General features: G+C 47.9%; 1 protein-coding gene across 2 annotated transcripts in view; it reads right to left on the bottom strand.

The window, feature by feature from the left end:
- SBF2 (SET binding factor 2) overlaps nucleotides 1-19,177 on the bottom strand; it is an 805,041-nt gene that overhangs the window by 538,453 nt on the left and 247,411 nt on the right. For both annotated transcript variants that reach the window (XM_088476083.1, XM_088476084.1), the window contains exon 3: nucleotides 3,930-4,067. In XM_088476083.1, coding sequence (XP_088332209.1) covers nucleotides 3,930-4,067 — 138 coding nt within the window. The remainder of the gene's footprint in view (nucleotides 1-3,929; nucleotides 4,068-19,177) is intronic.

Raw genomic sequence — 19,177 nt, 5'->3', positions numbered from 1 at the left:
GATGACAGCAGCAGGATGGAGCTCAGGTGGAAGGTGTGCAAGCTGAGCAGAGGGCAGCCTGGAGCTTTGGGCAAGGTGCAGGAAGATCAGGATGACAGCAGCAGGAGCGTAGCTCAGGTGGAAGGTGTACAAGCTGAGAAGAGGGCTGCGTGGAGCTTTGGAGAAGGTGCAGGAAGATCAGGATGACAGCAGCAGGAGCGGAGCTCAGGTGGAAGGTGTACAAGCTGAGCAGAGGGCTGCCTGGAGCTTTGGGCAAGGTGCAGGAAGATCAGGATGACAGTGGCAGGATGGAGCTCAGGTGGAAGGTGTACAAGCTGAGCAGAGGGCTGCGTGGAGCTTTGGGGAAGGTGCAGGAAGATCAGGATGACAGCAGCAGGAGCGGAGCTCAGGTGGAAGGTGTGTAAGCTGAGCAGAGGGCTGCCTGGAGCTTTGGGCAAGGTGCAGGAAGATCAGGATGAAAGCAGCAGGAAGGTGGAAGGTGTACAAGCTGAGCAGAGGGCTGCCTGGAGCTTTGGGGAAGGTGCAGGAAGATCAGGATGACAGCGGCAGGAGCAGAGCTCAGGGGGAAGGTGTACAAGCTGAGCAGAGGGCTGCCTGGAGCTTTGGGCAAGGTGCAGGAAGATCAGGATCACAGCAGCAGGAGCGGAGCTCAGGGGGAAGGTGTACAAGCTGAGCAGAGGGCTGCCTGGAGCTTTGGGCAAGGTGCAGGAAGATCAGGATGACAGCAGCAGGATGGAGCTCAGGTGGAAGGTGTGCAAGCTGAGCAGAGGGCAGCCTGGAGCTTTGGGCAAGGTGCAGGAAGATCAGGATGACAGCAGCAGGAGCGGAGCTCAGGGGGAAGGTGTACAAGCTGAGCAGAGGCCTGCCTGGAGCTTTGGGGAAGGTGCAGGAAGATCAGGATGACAGCAGCAGGAGCGGAGCTCAGGAGGAAGGTGTACAAGCTGAGCAGAGGGCTGCCTGGAGCTTTGGGCAAGGTGCAGGAAGATCAGGATGACAGCGGCAGGAAGGAGCTCAGGTGGAAGGTGTACAAGCTGAGCAGAGGGCTGCGTGGAGCTTTGGAGAAGGTGCAGGAAGATCAGGATGACAGCAGCAGGAGCGGAGTTCAGGTGGAAGGTGTACAAGCTGAGCAGAGGGCTGCCTGGAGCTTTGGGCAAGGTGCAGGAAGATCAGGATGACAGCGGCAGGATGGAGCTCAGGTGGAAGGTGTACAAGCTGAGCAGAGGGCTGCGTGGAGCTTTGGGGAAGGTGCAGGAAGATCAGGATGACAGCAGCAGGAGCGGAGCTCAGGTGGAAGGTGTGTAAGCTGAGCAGAGGGCTGCCTGGAGCTTTGGGCAAGGTGCAGGAAGATCAGGATCACAGCAGCAGGAGCGGAGCTCAGGGGGAAGGTGTACAAGCTGAGCAGAGGGCTGCCTGGAGCTTTGGGCAAGGTCCAGGAAGATCAGGATCACAGCAGCAAGATGGAGCAGGAGAGCCAGGATTCCATTATCTAGCAGGAAGGTTCAGGGCGCTGGTAACATCTATGACTGGCATGTACGCTACAACCAGCAATGCAGCATAGCCCTAAGTGTGATGTAGGGGTCTATTTACTAAGCCTTGGAAGGAGATAAAGTGAACAGAGAAAGTACCAGCCAATCAGCTCCTAACTGTTGTTGCTGGTGTGTAGGAGCAAATGTAATCGGCTATTTGCGCCCACACCCTGGAAAATGGCTGAAAGTGGCCGTTCCAACAAGGGGGTGAAATGAAAGAGGTTTGATTTCTCCCAAGTATGCTCTCCCCACCCCTCTCCAGATTGTATTATTAATGCTCCACTCCAGAGAGATGGAGAATATAGACATCAGGAGCTGCCGCCGGTCCTGTATGTATAATATCTTACTGACTACGAGATCCCACATTGCCATTAATGGATACTAATTACCTGGTGATTCTGTGACCAAACGCCGCTTACACATATAATATTGCCTTCTGAGTTCTATGGCCGCTGTGATAAGTGCTTGCCATTCCTCACAGAGGATTTACTATACACCACGGGACACTCGGAAAGGAGGAGGATTTACTATACACCACGGGACACTCAGAGAGGAGGAGGATTTACTATACACCACAGGACAATTGGAGAGGAGGAGGATTTACTATACACCACGGGACAATCGGAGAGGAGGAGGATTTACTATACACCACGGGACAAATCGGAGAGGAGGAGGATTTACTATACACCACGGGACACTCGGAAAGGAGGAGGATTTACTATACACCACGGGACACTCAGAGAGGAGGAGGATTTACTATACACCAAGGGACAATTGGAGAGGAGGAGGATTTACTATACACCACAGGACAATCGGAGAGGAGGAGGATTTACTATACACCACGGGACAATCGGAGAGGAGGAGGATTTACTATATACCACGGGACAATCGGAGAGGAGGAGGATTTACTATACACCAAGGGACAATTGGAGAGGAGGAGGATTTACTATACACCACGGGACAATCGGAGAGGAGGAGGATTTACTATATACCACGGGACAATCGGAGAGGAGGAGGATTTACTATACACCACGGGACAAACGGAGAGGAGGAGGATTTACTATACACCACGGGACAATCGGAGAGGAGGAGGATTTACTATACACCACGGGACAATCGGAGAGGAGGAGGATTTACTTTACACCACGGGACACTCGGAGAGGAGGAGGATTTACTATACACCACGGGACAATCGGAGAGGAGGAGGATTTACTATACACCACGGGACAATCGGAGAGGAGGAGGATTTACTATACACCACGGGACACTCGGAAAGGAGGAGGATTTACTATACACCACGGGACAATCGGAGAGGAGGAGGATTTACTATACACCACGGGACAATCTGAGAGGAGGAGGATTTACTATACACCACGGGACAATCGGAGAGGAGGAGGATTTACTATACACCACGGGACAATCGGAGAGGAGGAGGATTTACTATACACCACGGGACACTCGGAGAGGAGGAGGATTTACTAAACACCACGGGACAATCGGAGAGGAGGAGGATTTTTTGGAGCAGGTATATAAAGAGATGATAAAAAGCTGTTTTTTATTCCACTACAGCAGGGATGGGGAACCTCAGGCGTATAAGGCCCCCGGAATCATTTGGTCTGGCCCTCGGAGACTGTTTTCTGCTAGCCTCATCTGGATGGCACGGTGCCTATAATGGTCCCCTGCAGCCAGAATCTATGCAGCAGTGCCGCCTGGGGAGTCCTTAGGATGCATCAGACAGTCACACCGCTGCCCTTACAGCTCCCCGGAGCATCCTCAGGATGCTCCGGGCATTGCTGTAATCACCGGCGATTGTAGCCCAGTCCCTGTGTGACATCACATGGAGGAGGCGTGGCCTGCACCGAACCCGCAAATAATGTTATATATATCAAAATGGCCCTAGGAGGAAAAAATATTTCCCTATCCCTGCCCTACAGGTTGGACTCAAATTGTGCAGTTTATAGGCTGATATACAGGAGATCTGGTGCTAACAGTCACAATTATACAATTACAATAGTTACAATGTTTCGCTGATACAGTATCTCAGATTTTTCTTTGAAATAAGTGGTTGCTATAACTGAATATTTTTAATCATTGTTTTTTTATGTTGCGGTGTTTAAATAGATATATATATTATTTACATTTTATGTTGGCATGTTTGTGATGTACTCAGTATGTAGACATTGCGCTGTTGTATTGTATAGGTGAAATAGGTAGTCACATTATATTCTAGGAGGGTTACTGCTATGAGGGCAGCATTAGAGACATTCTCTCTCCCACTGACAAATAAGTGATTGAGAGACTAAGAATGAAAAGAACATTGTAACAACGTTTAAACAATCAATAGAAGCTTCATCACATTATCCCCACTGTATGAGATGTATAATAAGTAACATGGTATTTTACCTGCAGGTTGATTTCCGCCTCATAAAATGTCAGACACGCACAGTAATGTCGGTCCGAGTCGATATCGGTTAGAACTACAACAAAGAATGTGGGCGGTTTCCTTTCTCGAGAAAGCTGCCATCCTCCGGGCTGACAAAACTGAGGACAAAAGAATGTGATTAGATGTAAAGAAATATTAGTACGCACCACAAATGGATACAAACGGCGGAATTCAACTGTTTCACCCTCCTACGCGCCCAACAGGCACCATTCAATTGTTTCACCCTCCTACGCGCCCGACAGGAACCATTCAATTATTGCTCCTGTCGGGCGCGATCAGCTGCGGGCACATAATTTCAGCTCACACCTCCAGGGGAGTACAAGTTAAATGCCCAAACAGCACTTTTCGCGATCGCGCCAAGCACTTTGGTCGGGGTAGCAGTTTTACGTGGCTAAACCCGACCACTATGGGCGCAATCAGCGCAAAAATCGGCAACAATTAAATAGCGCATCGCAATCTCCCGTCACTTTATACAGGAGATCTGGTGCGCTATAACAATTGAATACCGCCCAAAGGAAACATAATGAGTATTACAAATGGAAGCCTTTATCACCATACTGCATTAGTGATCTATGGGCCTGATTCAGAGCCGCTCGTAAGCGGCAGCTCGTTCGCTCCGAGCGATGTTTGCCCAACTGCGCATGCGTACGGATCGTTATACGCATGCGCGAACCAGTCAGTGCGGCCGAAATTCATGTGCTCGCAAAATAGCGAATGCCTGCTATTTTGAGTGACAGGAGGAGGCGTATGTGGGTGGTAACGGGGGAAGGTGCTTGAAAACGGGGAGTGGAGATCAGAACGCAGGCGTGCTTAAAGGTCAAAACGGGCGTTTTATGGGTGTGCATAATTAAAACAGCAGCGTCATTGACCACATCACTGGGTTATTTTATAGCCAGAACTGCTCGCAAAATTGTGGTAGCAAAAACCAACCACAAGAATAGCGAGCAGTTCATACCCTGGTCGATGTACTCGATTAATCTAATAAATAGCGGACATGACGTAGGATGCGAGCGGCCAGGGGGCGTAGTTTCCCAAAAAACGTCTGCGAGTTTTGTTCGCTCATTCAGACCTAGAGCGAACCAAACAGCGAACGGTTCATTTGAATAGCCACCCCTATTTTCAGGTCGAGCGAGAGCTAATTGCGTCCGTCTCTGAATCGGGCCCTATGATCAAACTTCAGTTTCAATATAATACTAATGGGCCGATTTAGGTGAAGACACTGCTGCAATTACTGGTATTAAAGTGAAATCTGCCATCTTTATTATACAGCTTTATTGTTTTGCAGAAGATAGATTATGTTGAAATGACGAAAACAGGGCTCTGGAGGTGGCGCCATGTTTACATTAATTTAAAAACAGGCGGCCGTGGGGTCTCGGATGGTCTGCTCCTACACACCCTATACTTACATGCATTTATCATATGTTATACAGGTAGATCACACACCAGCAGACTCACATACCACTTTTAGGTTGAACCATGTGTTGAACCAATGCGCTATGAACACATTCAACCAACAAAATGGCTGCAGTAAACAGTGGTCTCCTAGCTAGTTACAATTAGTAATGATGTCACTAATTCATAGACATGCATTATTTTTGTCCTCAAAATTCTATACACAATACCCCTTAATGACAACGTGCAAAGTTTTTTTTTTAGATTTTTGCAAATTTAATTAAAAAAAAAAAACTAAGATAATCAATACATTCACATGGTATGCATATTTATTACCTGTGTGTACCAGCATTATCAAGATTATTACACTATAAGGTGCATGTTTTTCACCTTTTGTCTTGCACACACATATATATATATATATATATATATATATACACATACACACACATATATACATACATATACAAGCCAAAATGACTAGATGTATATAAAATGTAATCATTTTTTAGGGACTGTTTATTAACTGTGGAGATAATAAAAAAGAAACAGAATTGCACAGACTCCTCAATTCAAAAATTACTATTTGTATATCTACAATATATACATATATTGCACAACGTGAATGCAAACAGTTATATACGTATGCAAATAGAAATATATATGTTTATATATATATATTCCCCATCCCTGATATATATATATATATATATATATATATGTATGATAAATACACACACACATATATATATATATATACATACACACACACACACACATATATATATATATATATATATATATATATATATATATATACATACATAGCACTAATCAGGCAGCTTATCTTGACTCATGAAGTTGCAGTATACATGTTAATCCAGCAGATGGCACACCAAGACAAATTCTTCATATCAAATATACATCACAATATTAGATGCCATGACTGTCTTTGTGAAATATATATGTTTATGCTGTTGAAATGTTTGTTTGTGTTGTTGCAATATATTTGTTTATGGTGTTATATTACAACATCATGGACAGATATATTGAGGCAAAATAAACAAATATATTATATTTGTTTATGTTGTTGAAATATATTTGTTTATGGCATTTTAATATATGTGGGGTGTTTTCATATTTTCTACCTATTTATTAGATGGCCCATGACATTGGTGGGCAGTGAGTGGGTAGGTGGGTGGCACACATTGGTGGGCATTGGAGTATAATACATGACCCAGCCACTGTCCGCCTCATTTCGGTGGGTAGTGGCTGAGTCATGCATTTATAGGTGGGTGGCTGGCATTGGTGGGTAGCACACATTGGTGGGCACTGGAGTATAATACATGACCCAGCCACTGTCCGCCTCATTTCGGTGGGTAGTGGCTGGGTCATGCATTTATAGGCGGGTGGCTGGCACACATTGGTGGGCAGTGGGGTTACAGTAGCAATACTCACCAAAACCAGAATAGCAAACTTCACAGTTGTGCAATTGCGTCCTTCTCCTTCAATCCACGATGCTGCACAAGATGGCCGTGTACAGGGTCCGGTCAGTCAAAATACGCGACGTACGATGAATCGTGCAATAGATCGGGAGTAAAGAGTACTCACGATCGGCACCGCATTGTGTCCCTACAGCACGGCAGATCTGAAGATGCGATGTAGAACGAGCAGGGACGCGCATCGGCATCGTGGTCATGGGTGGAAACTCACGATTTGGAGATATTTTACACGATTTGTCGTCACGATTCGCCGAAATCGGGCATCGTGTAAAAAAATCACCAAGTGTGTAGGCGCCTTCAAACTAACTATTTTATATACTTCATTTCACTATATAATTTATTGATTAATATAGCACGTATATATATTGCACATTTGATATAGATTACCTATGGTTGTAGTCATTTTGGACTCTATGAAAGTACAAATGTGTAAGTACCAGACATAATACCACGGTTATAACGCTTGGATGCTAATAATGCCTGAACGATAATACTATGGAATTCCTTTTAGTAAATTAGTTCCACTTTTATCTGCTGTCATTCAGGAAATTGCTGAGATATAAGTAATTAAATGGATTAATAGTTGATAAATACAATTTGCAGCAGCTGCACCTTGATACAGAGGTGTTATGGTATAAAGGGAAATGCAGATAGACTGGGTGGGAAGAGTCGGAGCAGGCGGGAGCAGGCGGGAGCAGGCGGGAGCAGGCCGGAGACGCTCTCAGACCACACGCGCCTTGTGCTGTCAGCAACAACGACGGCTTTTACATTTCTTTAAAAATATTTCAGATTTTTGTATGGACCAGAGCAGTTCTGTAAACTCAGGGGAAATGGCTAAACAAACCTTAATGACTGACTGACCCTGAGATACAGCAAAGTCATATCAATAGCAATCCCATGTGTAATCCACGTTATCGCTACAGTCACACAGGTCTGCAAACACCCCTGTATATTTATATGTTCTATTAGCAACTTCATGGGAAGAAAAAAACTACATTAAATACAAATTATTTTGTAGATGAATAAGAAATGTAAAGTTGCACAATGTTACTCTGAATCTTCCCTGGTACGAGTCCTTACTGTGCATTCATCACCTACAAACATCTAAGGACAACATTAAACGGGGGAAACGTTTCTGTTTCTGAGCCGATGTGCGTTTGTTCCTGTGCACGGTCTGCGACAACTAACAATTTAAATTAACACCTATATAAGCTAAAAGCTCCAAGGAATCCATTATCAAATTTGTAAAAATGAATGTTTAGGAAAAAAGTACAGTTTCTGCCTAAGAAGAGAAAATGTCTGTATCCGTCTCCTCAGCAGCGTTCCTTCACACATTGTCAAGTTGGATGCATGTTTCATACAGAGGAGCACAGGACACTACAACCTTACACATATAGTTTATAAATTATTACAACATTGCTCTGTAGACTCTGCTCTTTACACTAACTCTTATACTGTGACTTCCTGCTGCCTCCATTCCCCTCCTCACATCCTGTCACTGCCCCTGTCACATGCAGCCCTGTCCTCACTAACACATCACTCATCTCCTGATATACTCTGTGCTGCTGGGGACCCTGCTCCTCCCACTATATAACTCTCAGTCTGTGACTTCCTGCTGCCTCCATTCCCCTCCTCACATCCTGTCACTGCCTCTGTCACATGCAGCCCTGTCCTCACTAACACATCACTCATCTCCTGATATACTCTGTGCTGCTGGGGACCCTGTTCCTCCCACTATATAACTGTCTGTGACTTCCTGCTGCCTCCATTCCCCTCCTCACATCATGTCACTGCCCCTGTCACATGCAGCCCTGTCCTCACTGACACATCACTCATCTCCTGATATACTCTGTGCTGCTGGGGACACTGCTCCTCCCACTATATAACTCTCAGTCTGTGACTTCCTGCTGCCTCCATTCCCCTCCTCACATCATGTCACTGCCCTTGTCACATACAGCCCTGTCCTCACATCACTCATCTCCTGATGTACTCAGTGCTGCTGGGGATCCTGCTCTTTACACTAACTCTTATACTGTGACTTCCTGCTGCCTCCATTCCCCTCCTCACATCATGTCACTGCCCCTGTTACATGCAGCCCTGTCCTCACTGACACATCACTCATCTCCTGATATACTCTGTGCTGCTGGGGACCCTGCTCCTCCCACTATATAACTCTCAACCTGTGACTTCCCCCTGCCCCCATTCCCCTTCTCCCATCATGTCACTGCCCCTGTCACATGCAGCCATATCCTCACTAACACATCACTCATCTCCTGATATACTCTGTGCTGCTGGGGACCCTGCTCCTCCCACTATATGACTATGTCTGTGGCTTCCTGCTGCCTCCATTCCCCTCCTCACATCCTGTCACTGCCTCTGTCACATGCAGCCCTGTCCTCACTGACACGTCACTCATCTCCTGATATACTCTGTGCTGCTGGGGACCCTGCTCCTCCCACTATATAACTCTCAGTCTGTGACTTCCTGCTGCCTCCATTCCCCTCCTCACATCATGTCACTGCCCCTGTCACATGCAGCCCTGTCCTCACTGACACATCACTCATCTCCTGATATACTCTGTGCTGCTGGGGACCCTGCTCCTCCCACTATATAACTCTCAGTCTGTGACTTCCTGCTGCCTCCATTCCCCTCCTCACATCATGTCACTGCCCCTGTCACATGCAGATCTGTCCTCACTAACACATCACTCATCTCCTGATATACTCTGTGCTGCTGGGGACCCTGCTCCTCCCACTATATAACTCTCAGTCTGTGACTTCCTGCTGCCTCCATTCCCCTCCTCACATCATGTCACTGACCATGTCACATGCAGCCCTGTCCTCACTGACACATCACTCATCTCCTGATATACTCTGTGCTGCTGGGGACCCTGCTCCTCCCACTATATAACTCTCAGTCTGTGACTTCCTGCTGCCTCCATTCCCCTCCTCACATCATGTCACTGCCCCTGTCACATGCAGATCTGTCCTCACTAACACATCACTCATCTCCTGATATACTCTGTGCTGCTGGGGACCCTGCTCCTCCCACTATATAACTCTCAGTCTGTGACTTCCTGCTGCCTCCATTCCCCTCCTCACATCATGTCACTGCCCTTGTCACATGCAGCCCTGTCCTCACTGACACATCACTCATCTCCTGATATACTCTGTGCTGCTGGGGACCCTGCTCCTCCCACTATATAACTTTCAGTCTGTGACTTCCTGCTGCCTCCATTCCCCTCCTCACATCATGTCACTGCCCTTGTCACATGCAGCCCTGTCCTCACTGACACATCACTCATCTCCTGATATACTCTGTGCTGCTGGGGACCCTGCTCCTCCCACTATATAACTCTCAGTCTGTGACTTCCTGCTGCCTCCATTCCCCTCCTCACATCCTGTCACTGCCCCTGTCACATGCAGCCCTGTCCTCACTGACACATCACTCATCTCCTGATATACTCTGTGCTGCTGGGGACCCTGCTCCTCCCACTATATAACTCTCAGTCTGTGACTTCCTGCTGCCTCCATTCCCCTCCTCACATCATGTCACTATCCCCAAAAATGGGACAGATCCCTCCTCACATAAGATCAGAATTATCAATTTCCTCAAATACTAAGAATGTCTACAAGAACTCAGATGATACAAAACTAATGCTGGGCATACACTGTGAGAGAAATCTCAGTGTATAGCCCGACAACCGCGCTCCGCCCCCGGGGGAGGAGACATTTCCCTGTTCCTTCCCCCTGACATCTGCGCTCAGCCCCCGGGGGAGGAGACATTTCCCTGTTCCTTCCCCCTGACATCTGCGCTCCGCCCCCGGGGGAGGAGACATTTCCCTGTTCCTTCCCCCTGACATCTGCGCTCCGCCCCCGGGGGAGGAGACATTTCCCTGTTCCTTCCCCCTGACATCTGCGCTCAGCCCCCGGGGGAGGAGACATTTCCCTGTTCCTTCCCCCTGACATCTGCGCTCCGCCCCCGGGGGAGGAGACATTTCCCTGTTCCTTCCACCTGACATCTGTGCTCCGCCCCCGGGGGAGGAGACATTTCCCTGTTCCTTCCCCCTGACATCTGTGCTCCGCCCCCGGGGGAGGAGACAATTCCCTGTTCCTTCGGTAGGAAGGAACACAGGAAATGTCTGTCTGTCGGCCGCGCTGGGCATACACTGCCCGATGCGGCCGACAGTTTCCCGGGTAAATATCGCATCGGACGGGCATGCTGGACAATGCAGCATGCCCGACAGAGCAATATTTAACCCTCGGTCGCCCGCATACACGCTGCAATTATCGCGGCGATCCGCCGATATCGGGCGGATCGTCCCGATAATTGCAGAGTGTATGGCCAGCATTAGGGATAATAAACGGGATAAATAGTAGATGATGAGAGTCCTCAGACTTCAGCCACATGCACCAAAAACAGAATGAATTAAGTTAGAAATCTTAAAAGTAGGGACCATTCTGAACGGAGAAATGTCCAGGAACTGTGGACCTATAAATCACCTATATATCACCTATAAATCACCTATAAATCACCTATAAATCACCTATAAATCACCTATAAATCAATCACCTATATATCACCTATAAATCACCTATATATCACCTATAAATCACCTATAAATCACTTTGCACTGAATGTATTGGATGCTCTGAGAGCCAGGATTCCAGTTCATTGAAGGGGCTATTGGGATGTCTGTATCTATATAACTAGTTGGATCTCACTGCAACTGTTCATTTTATAATTCCCATAGATGCATCTTTCTGATGGAGTAACACAGCTGCCCAAACGGTTTTATGATCAGTATGAGAATCATTCACAACATTCCTTGAAGGAATGAGAAAAATTAAATATTGCTCCAAAATCCATTTACACAGCCAAAAGGAGAACGTCTTTGTCTTTGCTGGTCAATGTGTCCTAGCAAACCTCCAGCTTCTGCCATCATATTTATCAGTGTTGGGGCACATCCAGAAAACCACAAACTCCTAGGATCAGACTAGAGAGGTCTTCACCTTTAGGAGCCACTATTCTCACAGGTACATGGATGCCCCCAGAACTTATACTCAAGATAGTAGGAGCTTATGTTAGACCCAGGTGGCCGCAGGGAGAGAGTCTGAAGTAGGTACTGGGCAGCAAGTACCCTGAATCAGGATATGAGCACTGGTAAGCAGGAACCTGGAGAAGGGGCCGGGTGCAGGCAGGGTGGAAGGTCTGGGCGCAGGGACAATGCAGGAAAATACACCAACCAGGTCTGCATCAAAGGCAGGCAAGGATGCTATAACCGGCATGGAGGCTAAGCCCTTCCTGCCTTTTACGGGCACAGGCACCAATCAGCAGCCCCCTAATCATGTAAAGACTTTGGTGTAATTATGCGGCAGCAGTCTGAGAGTGGCTGTGGTAAGGCACGCAGTGTGAGCCATTGGGCCAGCGCACGGTTCATATCACACAATATGAAGGGTTACTCTGCATACAGCATACACGGCTTTCACATGCCTTTCCCCAGTGAGCGGAGGGGTGCAAGCCTATCCAAATTCAGTAGCCTGCCAGGCAATTCTAGTTTGTAATTTACAAGAATACGTAAGACAGGAATAGAACAGAATCTACTTCATAAGTCTGCTCCCAAAAGGGCATCTTTAGGCAACAAAGATGGTTTCATATGGGTTAGCTCAGGAATACAGGACTGACGTCTTCTTCCCATGACATTCAGGCTGGATAGTCATCAATACACATTAGAATTGTTTTAAAACAGGCCAAGTCGGATAAGGTACAAAAAGTGGGACATTTAACCAGTAAACAAGCGAGAAGTCATTCAAACTGCACCCAAAATTACATTTTAGCTCTATGGGGAGTTATCCTTTCTGCTAAGAACGTCACCCCATACCCGCACACATACAGTACTAGGTAACCTAAGTGCCTAAAATGATAAAAGGTAAAATGAACCTCATCAATCTCATTAAAATGGGTTCTGAAGACCCATCTGCATATGTAATGAGTGCCAGTGGCTTGTGTTATTTGTGTCAGCCATAACGCAGAAGGTAAAAGATGTCCCAGGAGTGTAATATTCAACTAAAATATTCATTTCATTCATACAATAATGACAAACTTTGTTTTTACAGGACAGTTTTGCACATATATATTTTAAATTTCTGTTGCAGTCAGCATTCTAAACTTTTGTTGGAATTGTTGGTAGGCCGCATGCTCCATAACCCACATCAGTGGTAGGCCGCATGCTCCATAACCCACATCAGTGGTAGGCCGCATGCTCCATAACCCACATCAGTTGGCAGGCCGCATGCTCCATAACCCACATCAATTGGTAGGCCGCATGCTCCATAACCCACATCAGTTGGTAGGCCGCATGCTCCATAACCCACATCAGTTGGTAGGCCGCATGCTCCATAACCCACCTCAGTTGGTAGGCCGCATGCTCCATAACCCACATCAGTTGGCAGGCCGCATGGTCAATAACCCACATCACTGGGTGCACCACATGCTACAGAACCCCTATGCGTATGGGTCCGATGTTACCAATTGTTTCGCTATATTGCACAAGTATACGGATGTGTGTAAGGGGAAGTGGGGGTCCTTATGGTAAGCTGGGATTGCAGACATTTGCATTTCACAGCTGATATCAGCAAGTGCGGTGCGTGCAGAATAGCGATCATTGCTGAATCAGGCCCACAGACTTTATACTCCGAGCTCTCACACATGTAACCAGAGTATGTGCCCTGGAGAAACACTGGAAGATTTAAGCAAATGAGATATAGATTTCTTAGGATAGAAGCTGGGCGCGCAAGTGAATGTTCTTTACAGCTATACATAGCTACATCCATCACATTCATGTATTGTATCATGCAGTTACACTACACAGGAGGAGACACAATTGGGAAATGATAGATGTAATAATGGCTTTAAATGAAGTGAATTAAGTGTTTATACTTCATACTTAGAGGGAGATTTAATACAGTTGCCGATAGCAACCAATCAGATGCTACCTATCATCTCACTCTATTCCATCCTAGAAAATGACAGACAGAATCTGATTGATTGCTATAGGCAACACCTCGGCCTTGTCTGTGTTTTAGAAGCTTTAGTGTCAGCAGAACAGCCGAGATGCCTACATACATAGCGCTCCGTCAGACTGCGAATTATAAACACACTTTGCTTTGTTCGTACACAAGGACAGTTATGTCACAGCAGCTTAACTGACATTTTTGTCCAGTAATAGATACCAAGTGTTACCCCTTTTACGCTAAGGTTCCAAACCAGGTCAGACCCGGGACAAGACCCCTTTCACACCACTGGGCCGACCTGGGTTATTCCCGGGTTGGCGCAGTTTATACTGCACACGGGTACAGTTCTCTCCAGTCAGTGCTTGAAGTTGACATCTCCAAGCGCCAGGGAAATCCGAATCTCCCCAAGCTGTAAACGGGACCCAGGTCAGACAGCACGGGTTACACGGGTCGTTCACTAGACCTGGGATTTCAACCCTGGTCTTTTTACACTGAGCCGCGACCCAGGTTGACACAGCAATAACCCGGTGTAAAAGAGGTATATGTCTGTAATTAAGACAAGAAAATATTGTATTAAACATTTAAGTGAAAGCAGAAAGTCAGAAAGGAACTATACACATACCAGGCTACCTGGGTTCTTCAGCTGGCCCGGAGAGAGCGGGTGCCCGGGTGGCAGCGGTGTAGAACTGCAGATATGCACCGGCAGTCAGCTAGTAACAGCACCGGCTACATTCCAGATATCACGCCACCTGCGAGCTGTGATTGGCTCACGCCAGGTGTCATATGTGAAGTGCTCGCAGCGGCGTGGTTTCTCCCTGGCAACGGTGCACATCTGCAGTATGCACCCCTGGCACCCGGGCCCCCGCTCTCTCCATGCCCCCGCAGTTTCCCCCTGATGGCAGCCCAGTACGTCACTGTATGTACAGTTGCAGAGCTGAACAGTTAGAGGTAACCAGCATCACTGATGCACAGAATGTCAGACATATTTGTGGGCCGCCATTGATGACATGCTCAGTATCAATGATCTAACAACCTGCGCAATACCTCAGCACGACATAACCAGACACCATTTAGGCATGGGTCTGCAGGACAGGAGCAGGACATAACCATACACCATTTAGGCATGGGTCTGCAGGAACACGACATAACCAGACACCATTTAGGCATGGGTCTGCAGGAACACGACATAATCAGACACCATTTAGGCATGGGTCTGCAAGAACACGACATAACCAGACACCATTTAGGCATGGGTCTGCAGGAACACGACATAACCAGACACCATTTAGGCATGGGTCTGCAGGAGCACGACATAACCAGACACCATTTAGGCATGGGTCTGCAGGAACACGACATAATCAGACACCATTTAGGCATGGGTCTGCAGGAACACGACATAACCAGACACCATTTAGGCATGGGTCTGCAGGAGCACGACATAACCAGACACCATTTAGGCATGGGTCTGCAGGAACACGACATAACCAGACACCATTTAGGCATGGGTCTGCAGGAACACGACATAACCATACACCATTTAGGCATGGGTCTGCAGGAACACGACATAACCAGACACCATTTAGGCATGGGTCTGCAGGAGCACGACATAACCAGACACCATTTAGGCATGGGTCTGCAGGAACACGACATAACCATACACCATTTAGGCATGGGTCTGCAGGAGCACGACATAACCAGACACCATTTAGGCATGGGTCTGCAGGAACACGACATAACCAGACACCATTTAGGCATGGGTCTGCAGGAGCACGACATAACCAGACACCATTTAGGCATGGGTCTGCAGGAGCACGACATAACCAGACACCATTTAGGCATGGGTCTGCAGGAGCACGACATAACCAGACACCATTTAGGCATGGGTCTGCAGGAGCACGACATAACCATACACCATTTAGGCATGGGTCTGCAGGAACACGACATAACCAGACACCATTTAGGCATGGGTCTGCAGGAACACGACATAACCAGACACCATTTAGGCATGGGTCTGCAGGAGCACGACATAACCAGACACCATTTAGGCATGGGTCTGCAGGAGCACGACATAACCAGACACCATTTAGGCATGGGTCTGCAGGAACACGACATAACCAGACACCATTTAGGCATGGGTCTGCAGGAACACGACATAACCAGACACCATTTAGGCATGGGTCTGCAGGAACACGACATAACCATACACCATTTAGGCATGGGTCTGCAGGAGCACGACATAACCAGACACCATTTAGGCATGGGTCTGCAGGAGCACGACATAACCAGACACCATTTAGGCATGGGTCTGCAGGAGCACGACATAACCATACACCATTTAGGCATGGGTCTGCAGGAGCACGACATAACCAGACACCATTTAGGCATGGGTCTGCAGGAACACGACATAACCAGACACCATTTAGGCATGGGTCTGCAGGAACACGACATAACCAGACACCATTTAGGCATGGGTCTGCAGGAGCACGACATAACCAGACACCATTTAGGCATGGGTCTGCAGGAGCACGACATAACCATACACCATTTAGGCATGGGTCTGCAGGAGCACGACATAACCTGACACCATTAGGCATGGGTCTGCAGGAACACGACATAACCAGACACCATTTAGGCATGGGTCTGCAGGAACACGACATAACCAGACACCATTTAGGCATGGGTCTGCAGGAACACGACATAACCAGACACCATTTAGGCATGGGTCTGCAGGAGCACGACATAACCAGACACCATTTAGGCATGGGTCTGCAGGAGCACGACATAACCATACACCATTTAGGCATGGGTCTGCAGGAGCACGACATAACCTGACACCATTAGGCATGGGTCTGCAGGAGCACGACATAACCACACACCATTTAGGCATGGGTCTGCAGGAGCACGACATAATCAGACACCATTTAGGCATGGGTCTGCAGGAACACGACATAACCAGACACCATTTAGGCATGGGTCTGCAGGAGCACGACATAACCAGACACCATTTAGGTATGGGTCTGCAGGACAGGAGCACGACATAACCAGACACCATTTAGGCATGGGTCTGCAGGACAGGAGCAGGACATAACCAGACACCATTTAGGCATGGGTCTGCAGGAGCACGACATAATCAGACACCATTTAGGCATGGGTCTGCAGGAACACGACATAACCAGACACCATTTAGGCATGGGTCTGCAGGAGCACGACATAACCAGACACCATTTAGGTATGGGTCTGCAGGACAGGAGCACGACATAACCAGACACCATTTAGGCATGAGTCTGCAGGACAGGAGCAGGACATAACCAGACACCATTTAGGCATGGGTCTGCAGGAACACGACATAACCAGACACCATTTAGGCATGGGTCTGCAGGAGCACGACATAACCAGACACCATTTAGGCATGGGTCTGCAGGACAGGAGCACGACATAACCAGACACCATTTAGGCATGGGTCTGCAGGACAGGAGCACGACATAACCAGACACCATTTAGGCATGGGTCTGCAGGAACACGACATAACCATACACCATTTAAGCATGGGTCTGCAGGAACACGACATAACCATACACCATTTAGGCATGGGTCTGCAGGAGCACGACATAACCTGACACCATTTAGGCATGGGTCTGCAGGAACACGACATAACCAGACACCATTAGGCATGGGTCTGCAGGAACACGACATAACCACACACCATTTAGGCATGGGTCTGCAGGAGCACGACATAACCAGACACCATTTAGGCATGGGTCTGCAGGACAGGAGCACGACATAACCAGACACCATTTAGGCATGGGTCTGCAGGAGCACGACATAACCAGAAACCATTTAGGCATGGGTCTGCAGGACAGGAGCACGACATAACCAGACACCATTTAGGCATGGGTCTGCAGGAACACGACATAACCAGACACCATTTAGGCATGGGTCTGCAGGAGCACGACATAACCAGACACCATTTAGGCATGGGTCTGCAGGACAGGAGAACGACATAACCTGACACCATTTAGGCATGGCTCTGCAGGAACACGACATAACCATACACCATTTAGGCTTGGGTCTGCAGGAGCACGACATAACCAGACACCATTTAGGCATGGGTCTGCAGGACAGGAGCACGACATAACCAGACACCATTTAGGCATGGGTCTGCAGGACAGGAGCACGACATAACCAGACACCATTTAGGCATGGGTCTGCAGGAGCACGACATAACCAGACACCATTTAGGCATGGGTCTGCAGGAGCACGACATAACCAGACACCATTTAGGCATGGGTCTGCAGGAACACGACATAACCAGACACCATTAGGCATGGGCCTGCAGGAACACGACATAACCAGACACCATTTAGGCATGGGTCTGCAGGAGCACGACATAACCATACACCATTTAGGCATGGGTCTGCAGGAACACGACATAACCAGACACCATTTAGGCATGGGTCTGCAGGAGCACGACATAACCAGACACCATTTAGGCATGGGTCTGCAGGAACACGACATAACCAGACACCATTTAGGCATGGGTCTGCAGGAACACGACATAACCAGACACCATTTAGGCATGGGTCTGCAGGAGCACGACATAACCAGACACCATTTAGGCATGGGTCTGCAGGAGCACGACATAACCATACACCATTTAGGCATGGGTCTGCAGGAGCACGACATAACCTGACACCATTAGGCATGGGTCTGCAGGAGCACGACATAACCACACACCATTTAGGCATGGGTCTGCAGGAGCACGACATAATCAGACACCATTTAGGCATGGGTCTGCAGGAACACGACATAACCAGACACCATTTAGGCATGGGTCTGCAGGAGCACGACATAACCAGACACCATTTAGGTATGGGTCTGCAGGACAGGAGCACGACATAACCAGACACCATTTAGGCATGGGTCTGCAGGACAGGAGCAGGACATAACCAGACACCATTTAGGCATGGGTCTGCAGGAGCACGACATAATCAGACACCATTTAGGCATGGGTCTGCAGGAACACGACATAACCAGACACCATTTAGGCATGGGTCTGCAGGAGCACGACATAACCAGACACCATTTAGGTATGGGTCTGCAGGACAGGAGCACGACATAACCAGACACCATTTAGGCATGAGTCTGCAGGACAGGAGCAGGACATAACCAGACACCATTTAGGCATGGGTCTGCAGGAACACGACATAACCAGACACCATTTAGGCATGGGTCTGCAGGAGCACGACATAACCAGACACCATTTAGGCATGGGTCTGCAGGACAGGAGCACGACATAACCAG

This window comes from Taudactylus pleione, unplaced genomic scaffold (genome assembly GCF_031769625.1).
Source record: "Taudactylus pleione unplaced genomic scaffold, aTauple2 ptg000182l, whole genome shotgun sequence".
Classification (NCBI taxonomy): Eukaryota; Metazoa; Chordata; class Amphibia; order Anura; family Myobatrachidae; genus Taudactylus; species Taudactylus pleione.
This window is presented reverse-complemented; position numbering and strand designations above follow the sequence as displayed.